Below are 10,794 nucleotides of genomic sequence, written 5' to 3'. Positions count from 1 at the left end.
TACCCAATTGTCTTAGTATTATCCTTCAAAGAATATAAAGGGTCGTTTTGCAAAAAAATAATTTTCTTTTTTCATCCCAATTTTACATGTTCTACTGATATCCTTTACTTAAAGATTTAGAATAATGTAAGGATAGTCAAAGGGTTTGGATATAGAATTTTTAATATTGGCAATAGGCTAATTATTCACCCACCCCAGATTGCAGAATCACAATTATTAATACAAATTGCAAACGATGATTGCCTGCAACCTCTTACACAAATGATATTCTTTCTACCATCAATTTAGCACATCGAACCTCTTATCTATACAGGATATATTCATATATACACACACATACATACAATCAAATTGAAGGTTTGTGTGTGTTGGGTAGATTGTGAATCCCATCGATTCGGATGATTCCGGACCCTTAAGGGCAGTTCAATAGATTCATCGTTTTCGGTGGGTAGAGTTTAAAGTACGCATGGCGTTGGAACCTAGAGTTACACGGATATGGACCACAATGCTTTCGATCACCATTGAATGTCTGCAATCATAATGCAGCTTCACTGCTATCACATCCAAGATGGCATGATGACAAGCTTGACGATGGTCAGTACTTCTTCGCAGGGAGGTTAATGGAGATGGCTGTGACCTGCAAGGGAGCATTCAAGGCACAGCTGTGTGGGAATCACAGATCTGAGCAATACAGCTCAAAAAGGCATGAATAATCGCTACCCTTCACACCCTGACGAGTTTTGCTTTGACTACCCCGTTAACTTGAACTTGCTACGACAATCCAATTCCAGTATTTCCAGAATTGCTATTGCAGCAATCCAGAGGGAACAGGACGAGGTGCGAGCTCCGTGAGGTCCACTGCAGCAGCTAATATGGCTATCATCAGTGATTTGACGAGATCAATAGTAGCTGTGGCAATTGCGCTAATTTGGTGCACCGCAACAGCAAGCGCCGAAACGGATTGCAGTACCCAGTTCAACAACCTGGCTCCATGCTTTGATTTCGTTAATAACAACGCTGTCAAGGCTCCTTCGACGCAATGCTGTTCTGCCTTCAAAACTACCGAGGCCAAATTCCCGGTTTGCCTTTGCCAGCTGCAACAAACATTCAACGATCCCGCCACCGCGCCCGGAAATCCGGTAAGAGCAAACCAGATACCATCTGCTTGTGGAGTTGCTGTCGATCCAAGTAGGTGCCCCGGTCTCCTTGGGTTGCCTCCGACGCCTACCCCAGTGCAAGCACCCGTCGCAACTCCCCCGACTGTTCCACCCACCTCCGCAGGACCTAGTGGAATGAACGTCGACTGTTCGAACGAGTTCAGTGAGCTTTCTTCCTGCTTCGAATACGTTGCTTCCAACGTCACGAAACCCACTGCAGCTTGCTGCTCTACACTTTCCGAAGTGCACCTTAATAGGCCTGTGTGCTTGTGCCAAATCCTGAAGGAGGTGAACAGTGGAGATCCTGCTACTGCAGGTCTCAATGTCACGAAAGGTTTGGAGCTTCCTGCTGCTTGTAAAGTCGACGCCAACGTCAACAGTTGCCCAGCTCTACTGGGAGAACCCATCTCGTCACCATCGCCATCAGCTGAATCCCCAAAGAGCACTGCCGATACTACATCTGGTCAGAAAGCTGGCTCTCCTGCAGATTCTGTCGCCACTCCAGATGCGTCCACAACTGGTCCTGACGGCAGCGGTGGCTTCATTCTCCCAGCTTCATCTGGTGCCCGGTTGCTCCAGAGTTTAGCTCTTGTCACTGCATTGCACCTCATTTTTTGATGTCGAGGTAGCTTATTCCCTACCATAGTGCTGATGCTAGAGCAATTGCTTTCGCACAAATTGTCTGTGTCTCGATGCCATGTTCATTGCTGTGTGGTTTCTGTCAATAGATTAATTTCAATCCGCCAGGGGCACTTGAAGAATCCGGTAGTCTAGCTTATTCCCCTCCGTAAAGTTTCCCTGAGACGTGTGTCCTGTTGGCACTGCAAGTTTGCTACGACGTTGCAACACTTGACAGTCACGCCAGCACTCTCTGGATTTTAGATTATTTCCCTGCACAGAACGTAGAGGTTTTGATGTAATTTAGCAACTCCTAAATGATTGGCAAATAAGAATTCAGTGCTTGTCGCACTTTGCAACTCCTTGCTTGCAGAATTAGATTCAGGCTTCTAAGCAGCCAGTGGTTCATGAGTTCAGTCCGATCCCCTTCCAATGCCCCGTTCTTTGTTACGAGAAAGACGGTTTGGTGTTGCAATTTCAGCTTCAAATATCTGCATTACTACTCTCTTGCTTCTGTGTGCTCATGGTAGCTTCAACATTCCTTGCTAGGTTGTTGTATCGACATCCCCAAATGCCGCTTCTTCCATCTTTTCGATGACAGCGTCTGCTTGCTTTCTGTTCATGTCAGGATTTGTTTTTCTAAAACTTGTCTCTGTTGATTTGTTTTATTTTATCCTGTAGTTAAAATTTTTGCATTTTGTGTAGGTGTGTGATTATCCATACAGAGAAAGACCATTGGTAATTTGGCATGGCTCTCTGTTGCGTGAGCAACATTACTTCAAAATAATATAAGAAGATTCTGTATAAAAATAGACTAAGTTATTAATTTATTGTAAGTTAAAATGTGGTAATTTATGTTTTTTTTATTAAAATTATGAAGTTTAATTTCATTTTATTTTTATGGATATTTTTAGAAAATTTTAATGCAATTTTATGAAAATCTACCTTGAAGTGGATCTAATGTATAAGATGCACTAAAAGAAAACAACTAACTAGTACTAATAGTAAATTTTGGAACTTTGTTAATCATAATATTTATGTTTTTATAAAACATTTTTGAATTGGATTTGAGGTTGTATTTATAATGAAAAAAAGAAAAAAGGAAAATAGAAATTATTATCTATATTTTAAAACTATTTTTAATAAAAAAATTATTTATTTGCTAAATAGAGATTTTCTCTTTAACAATTTTACAAAATTTCAACAGTTAAAAGTCCATGGTAGGAAGTACAAGGTTTCTAATAGAATTATAGAAAAGGTAGAACCAAAATATTAAAAATAAAAATCTACAATATTTTTACTTATGAATAAAATTAGTATTATTGATTTACTTATTTATAAAACACAAAGTTTTTGTATAACAAAAAAAGTTGATCATAGATATACTAGTATCATTCTTTTGGATGTTTTGATAACTTGAGATGATATTAATGATATTATTAGAGTTTCTATTGTTGCTCCTTTTATGCTTCCTATATTTATGTCACATCCAATAAATTTGATTCAACAAGAGTAATTTAAAATATATATATATATTTTATGAAAAATTAGAGGCAAAATTGCATGTCTAAATCCATGGAGTTGCTTAGTGTTCTTGTTTCTTTGTCTAAATCACTTTGTCATCGATAAAAAAATATTTTATCCTTACAAATCTACTTTATTGTTAATGACAACATTCTAATCTTCATAGGATCATTTTGCTATTGATGAGCCAAAACTAAAGGTATCATTAGATGTCCAAATCCCTAGAATTGCTCAACATCTTCATCTCATTGCTTAAATCACATCATTGTTGGTGACAATGTTTTTATCTTAGTGAGACCACTTCAATACTAATGATTTAATTTGAAATCATTTAAATAAATAAACAACCTTGAAGAAGTCATTGTATTTGAAAATGTTGGTAGTAATTTCACTAATAGATAACTTTGTTCAAATATTTGTGTATATTTGCTACAATAAAAAAGTGGCCACTAGGTTTTGAGTAGACAACTTCTTTAAGCATAATTTTAGTAGATCTTTAGTAGAAGTCATTTTTTTAAACTTAGACTTCTTAAACTTTTTAACTTTATCTTTTTATTAAGTAAACTAAGCTCATTCATGCTTTTGTGCATCTCAAGCTTCTCATATATCAAATACAAAAATAAAAATAAATTATCATGAAAGATACATCTATAATATTATAGTTAGAAGTAATTCCTAGAAGTAAGCATGGTTGTACTCTAATGCTCATGTATTGTAGCATCATTGATAGATGAATGGTATATAAACAAAAGACAATTCAATGATTTATTATATAGCTCATAAGTTGATGAGTTGCAACAAACCTACTTACATCTTTGAAGAGTAAATTTTTTTTTATAATTGCACCAATTATACATAAGAGGTAATTATATTCAATGATTGAGTATGTGACTTATGAATTAATAAACTACAACAAATGTACTTGTGTCTTTAGAGAATATAAATTTTTTTGAAGTTGTACCAATTACTATTTGGATGGTAGTTTATAATCATACAATGATTAGTTCATGCTATATCTTCTTTTGTTTTATGTTTAGTTTTGTTAAAGACATATGTAAAGCATGTTTGTGTTACTTTTATCGTTATATTGACACTCATATCTATTGTTTTAATTGAAATCTCAAATGTGTTCATAGCATCAAAACATTAGAAATATTTGTACAATATTATAATAATAAAAATGTATGTGGAGTATGTGTGATGTTACTTTTCTTGCTATATTTGGTATTAATATTGTACTAATAACTAAGTCAAGGCAAAAATAAATATTACAACTTTCTTCTTTTGTATTAATTCATTTGTATTGCACAAATAACTTACACAATATTAGATAGTGCATAATCCTTAATATCTAAGGCTTTCAATTGTAAAAGTTATAATTACATTAGAGTTTTTTTAGTTATTAGATAATAAATGCCAACATCATATACACAATCTTCTTTCCAATTAAGAATGAAGAATTTTCTTATGTTGAAGATATTAATCCTTAGGTAGATTTGAGCAATAAGGATTTATATTGAAGAGAAAAATCCTTTAATTTTAAGATACTAGCAACTTGATTAATGTAAAAAATTTATTACTTTTTATTCCAATTTATTCTTTTATAAACTTCTTGCGTATAGTAAAGCAAAGGTTTTTGGTTTTAATGACAAATTTATTTGTATGATGGCATTTCATAGCCACACAACTATAATAGTTGCAAACACTAGAGATCATTTGAGGGTTAGAATTTTATTAAAATTACAACAATTATTTGTGATAAATTATAGTTCTATTGTAATTCTATCAAAAAATATCGTTGTTTTAGTGACTTAGAATAAATTAACAACAAAGGCAATTGCACAAGATATTTCCAATATTATTGTCAAATCACAAAGTGTAAAAATTGCATGAAAAAAATCAATTGAGATACTTTTGAACATATTGTAGAAAATGGATGCATTTATTATCTTAAAATAGATGATTACAAAGCTGTAATTTTTTAAAAATAAACATACATTAAAAAAATAAATATTTATTTTATTAATATGTGGTTGATTTAATAAATCCAATAAAAATAAAATAGTATGCTTCCTAATCAATAATATAAATTTGATACATCAATAAAAATATTATAATCAAATATGAGTAATTATTTGAAAAAAATGAGAAATGAGAGGACTTTCTTAAAAAATAGGTAAATTTATATTTTATCATAACAAAAGAAGATTATACTATATGATAGATAGTAATAAAATTAGATGCTATCTTATAAAATAATGTCATAGAATATTTGATAAAAACTTAGATTTATCTATAAAAAAGTTTATTGGAGCTTAGACAAACGAATTTGAGCGCATGAACCATATTGTGACCTTTTGCATAAAAAGAATTTATACTTGTCTTAAAGAACACTTACAAATATTTATTAGAGACATGTTGATAGTATACATAATATAATATGATACATGCCTACAAGGTTGAATACTTAAAAATTACTATACAAATTATTTAGGAATAACTCAAAATTGGCATCAAGCATCAAATTTTCTTTTAAGCAATGATTTATACAAAGATTTTATATTATGAATTTAATAAAATATTTTAATAATATTTTTAGGAAAATATTTACTAAAAATTAAATTAATGGAGAAGAAATTATGTAGGGGCAAAATTCAAAAAAATATTTAGACTTCTTACTAGTATGTAATCAAAAAATGCATTGAACTTGGAGAAGGATTGGCAACGAATCATTTCTACAAGCATTAAAAACTTTGACAATTATATGAAATATCTACCTTGTCTACTAAAGTGAGAGTACAAAAAAAATTAATCAATCTTGTAATATTATTAGAAATTATATTTAAAATTAAGTCACCCTACCAAAAACTTATAATATAAATTTAATTCTAAAATATTTTTAAATATAAAATTAGTAAAGATTTTACCTTGGTTCAAAATCCCATAATAGGAATAACATAGAATGGATAGCCAAATAAAATAAAAAAGCTATATAAGAGATTTAGTTCAACCCAATGTCACGGCCATAATCATGTAAGCTAATAATTACATATAAAAATAGGTAGAAGTAAGTAAAAGTAGATAAAAGTAAGTTAATTGTATAATATTTAATATAAAAGCTTCCTAGAAACTTCCTAGACGCTGCTTTGACTTCATAGGTGTCTTTAATTGACTTTTTGGATTAGAAACGTGGTCAACAAGTTGGCCATGTGCCACACATGTTGTTAGCTTGAAGATCAAGCTAACTATGTGGCCCACACGTAGAAAAACTTGCCTTGTAAGTCAAGGCATGTGTCCTACAAAGTCAACACATATTGGAGGTCCTATAGAACGTCGCCACGTAGCCCCTAGTTAGATAGTATATATAGAGACAAGAGTGAAGGCTTCTTCACTCTTGTCAACTCCTTTCTTGCTTCTAGTCCAGGTTCAAGAGTCTTTAGTTTCTTGTCTTGTGGCAATAGCCATTCCAGTTTCCTTTTAATATACCTACTTGTTTATATTTTGACTTATTATATCGAGATAGCCTTTTGGTGTATATTTTTCCTCATCGAGTCTTTGTCCTTGACAAATTGACAAGAGTGCACTTACAATATCAGAGCTTTGTTTTTTCTTGAGTAAGAGTGGATTACCCCTTTCTCTTGACAAGACATAAGCGTATTAGAAGTTTGCGGATTACCCACTTCTAAACTGATATTGTTCTTAGCATCTTCTTTGTTATCAAGTCTTTCTTTTCTTTTGTCTTGAGCAATATCAAACAAATTTTTCTTCTTAGTGTCATTATGGCAGAGCTTGTTGAAATGAAGAGTGCAATGGCACAAATGCAAGAGCAAATGAGGGAGTTAATGCTTGCGATGCATCAACTCAATTCACCAACACAGGAAAGAACAAAAATAGCAGAAAGTGGAGATATAGAGATGATCGGAGCTGCTTCAACATCTATAACAAATCACGTTCCTTCTCCAATTGTACAACACCCTATAAGCACTAGAGAACCAAGAATTGCCTTACCTGAGAAATTTGATGGTACGAGATCAAAGTTTCGAGGGTTCATCAATCAAGTACAATTGGCAATTGAACTTCAACCGCAAAGCTATCCAACTCCAGGATCACAAGTCAGGTTTATTGGCACTCTACTTTCTGGTTCTGCATTATCGTGGTTTTCATCTTTTCTTGAACAACGAAATCCAATATTGGATAATTTGGAAGCTTTTTTGGCGGAGTTTCGATCTATGTATGGTGAACACGATGCAACTCGTGTTGCAACAAATAAGATCCGAATTCTGCGACAAGGAAATCGCTCAGTAACAGTATATGCTTCACAATTTTGACAACTTGCAATTGACATCAAGTGGGATGATGCTGCACTCATCAGTCAATTTCTTTATGGATTGCAATACGAAGTAAAGAAATTGATGCTCAACTTACCTGATCCTCAAACTTTGAGTCAAGCAATCGATTTTGCGATAAAATGTGATAATCGACTTTTTGAATTTCGATCTGAGAATCATTCACGGGAACCTCAACGTTATTACTCAATGGCAACATCAACATCTTTGCCAAACGTACATTCGGAAGTAGAAGACATGCAAATTGACGCGGTACGTTTTAAACCTCTAACTGAGCAAGAAAAGATTCGTCGTCGTCAAGAAGGATTATGTTTATATTGCGGAGAACCTAAGCACACTGCTCAACATTGTCCAAAGAAACGACGCAACTATAAAATGAGGGGTACGACGGTCAAAGAAGACAACATGTCGGAAAACGGATTCGTCCAGCTACAATAGGGACCGTGCAGCTGGAACCTTGTACAATTCCTAATGAAGGTCCTATCCTCTCCTCAGAACCCTCTCCTTGTTTTATAATAGACTTATATTTAGGACCTAAGAATTACAAAGCCTCTGCTTTATTAGATTCGGGAGCCTCAGCATGTTTTTTAGATGAACAATTTGTTAAAAGTCGTAAAATACCCTATGTACAGAAACCTAAACCAGTACATGTAGAAGTCATAGATGGTCGTCCCTTGTCTTCTGGAGATGTCACTCATGAAACTCATCCTATAAAAGTAACAATAGACGGTCATGATAGCTACATAGCTTTTAACATAATTAAATCCCCGTCCAATCCAGTTATTTTAGGTTTATCCTGGCTAGAAAAATATAACCCTCGAATAGATTGGAATTCGCGTAAACTTGACTTTTCCAAAAGCGTTATTAATAGTTCTACAAACCAAGTAAAAAATTATAAGTCTAGTATAGTAAAACCCATACTGATAGGTGCAAAAGCATTTATACACGCAGCAAAAGAAGGATCAACTTTTGCTATTTATGCTGCACCTATTTCTGAAAACGTAAAGACTTCAAGTGGCATTCCAAGTCAATATCAGGAGTATCAAGACGTTTTTGAGAAAAAGAATGCAGATATTCTTCCTGAGCATCGTCCATATGATTGTTCAATCGACCTCAAGGAAGGAACTCAGCCACCATTTGGACCAATTTACAGTTTATCGCAAGATGAGATGGCTGAACTCAAGACATATATTGACGAGAATTTAGCGAAGAATTTCATACGCCATTCAAAATCTCCAGCAGGAGCTCCAATTCTATTCGTAAAGAAAAAAGATGGATCTTTACGAATGTGTGTTGATTATCGAGGACTCAACAAGATCACAATCAAGAACAGGTATCCATTATCTTTGATATCAGGACTCCTTGACCAGTTGAATCAAGCTAAGATCTATACAAAAATAGATCTAAGAGGAGCATATAATCTAGTACGGATCAAAGAAGGAGATGAATGGAAGACTGCGTTTCGAACCAGGTATGGACATTTCGAATATAATGTCATGCCCTTTGGACTCACGAATGCACCAACTGCTTTTCAACATCTCATGAATGATGTATTTCGTGAATTCTTAGATAATTTTGTCGTCTGCTATCTAGACGATATCCTGATCTATTCCAAGAACGTCGAAGAACATGAAATACATGTTCGTCAAGTATTACAAAAACTTAGAGATGCAGGATTGTACGCCAAGATGGAAAAGTGTGTATTTCACACTACTCAAGTTGACTTTTTAGGATACATCATTTCAAATGATGGTCTCATGATGGATTCTAAGAAAGTCCAAACAATCGTGGATTGGAAGATTCCAAGGACAGTAAGAGATGTTCAATGTTTCTTGGGATTTGCGAATTACTATCGGATCTTCATCAAAGATTTCTCACGAGTTGCAGCTCCACTTACACGCTTGACTAGTAAAGATAAATTTCAATGGAATCAAGAAGCGGAAGCAGCATTTGAAGCCTTGAAGACATCGTTTGTCTCTGCACCAGTCTTATATCGTGTTGACTTTTCCAAGGCATTTTTTATGGAAACAGATGCATCAGATTTTGCCTTGGGTGCAGTTTTATCACAAATGGGAACAGATGACAAACTCCATCCGATAGCTTTTCATTCAAGAAAATTCTCAGCAGCCGAGATCAATTATGAGATCCACGATAAAGAACTTCTTGCGATCGTGGATTCCTTTCAAGAATGGCGTCATTATCTAGAAGGCGCTTCTAGTCCAGTCACTGTGTATACAGATCACAAGAACCTCGAGTATTTTATGTCAGCACGCGTGTTGAATCGTCGTCAAGCTCGTTGGAGTATGTCTTTGTCAAGATTCGAGTTCATTATCACTTATCGGCCAGGAAAACAACAAGGTTTATCCGATGCCCTATCTAGACGTTCTTATTTTGCACCAAAAGAAGGAGATGCAGCTTTTGAGCAACAAAGAACGGTCCTCTTGAAACCGGAGCAATTTCATCTCCGAGCAGTGAAATCAACATTGACTGTTGATTCAACTTTTCTCAAGCAAATCCAGTCCAGTATATCCTCAGACCCTCTTGTTTATGATATCGAGAATAATTCTTCCAAGTCTCATGATCCTTCTAAGTTTGAGTTCAAGAATAATCTATTATATTTTGAAGGACGCCTATATGTTCCAGAAGGAGAAGCACGTTTACGTGTTCTTCAAGCACGTCATGACTTTCCAGCAGCAGGGCACTTTGGATATAATAAGACTTTGGAACTCATATCAAGAGATTTATGGTGGCCACAAATGTGGAAGTCAGTCAAAGACTTTGTACAATCATGTGATATTTGTTCAAGATCAAAAATTCCTCGTCATCGACCTTACGGACTTCTTCAGCCATTACCTATACCAGAACAACCATGGTCTTCTGTTTCTATGGATTTCATCACAGATCTTCCAAGCTCAAGATCTTATGATTCTATATTTGTGATAGTAGATCGTTTCACCAAGATGGCACATTTTGTGCCATGTACAAAATCTATCACAGGTGAAGAAACAGCTAAGCTTTTCATTGATAATATCTATCGCTATCATGGATTACCTAAAGATATCATATCGGATAGGGGAACTCAATTTGTGTCAAGATTTTGGAGGACCCTTTTCAAGATTTTAAAAGTGGACATAAAACTATCTTCGGCT

General features: G+C 34.4%; 1 protein-coding gene across 1 annotated transcript; it reads left to right on the top strand.

Annotated features, from left to right (window-relative positions):
• The first annotated feature begins 650 nt into the window (after positions 1–650).
• LOC112273245 (uncharacterized) lies at positions 651–2,134 on the top strand. Its single transcript, XM_024501747.3, has one exon. It carries the CDS (start codon positions 873–875, stop codon positions 1,773–1,775), a length of 903 nt encoding a protein of 300 aa, XP_024357515.1. The 5' UTR covers positions 651–872; the 3' UTR covers positions 1,776–2,134.
• Positions 2,135–10,794: the final 8,660 nt, after the last annotated feature.

The sequence above is a fragment of the Physcomitrium patens genome, chromosome 2 (genome assembly GCF_059467195.1).
Source record: "Physcomitrium patens ecotype Gransden chromosome 2, ASM5946719v1, whole genome shotgun sequence".
Lineage (NCBI taxonomy): Eukaryota > Viridiplantae > Streptophyta > Bryopsida > Funariales > Funariaceae > Physcomitrium > Physcomitrium patens.
This window is presented reverse-complemented; position numbering and strand designations above follow the sequence as displayed.

Coding starts and splice junctions, on each gene's coding strand:
- LOC112273245 (XM_024501747.3), top strand. CDS start 873: ATGGCTATCATCAGTGATTTGACGAGATCAATAGTAGCTGTGGCAATT.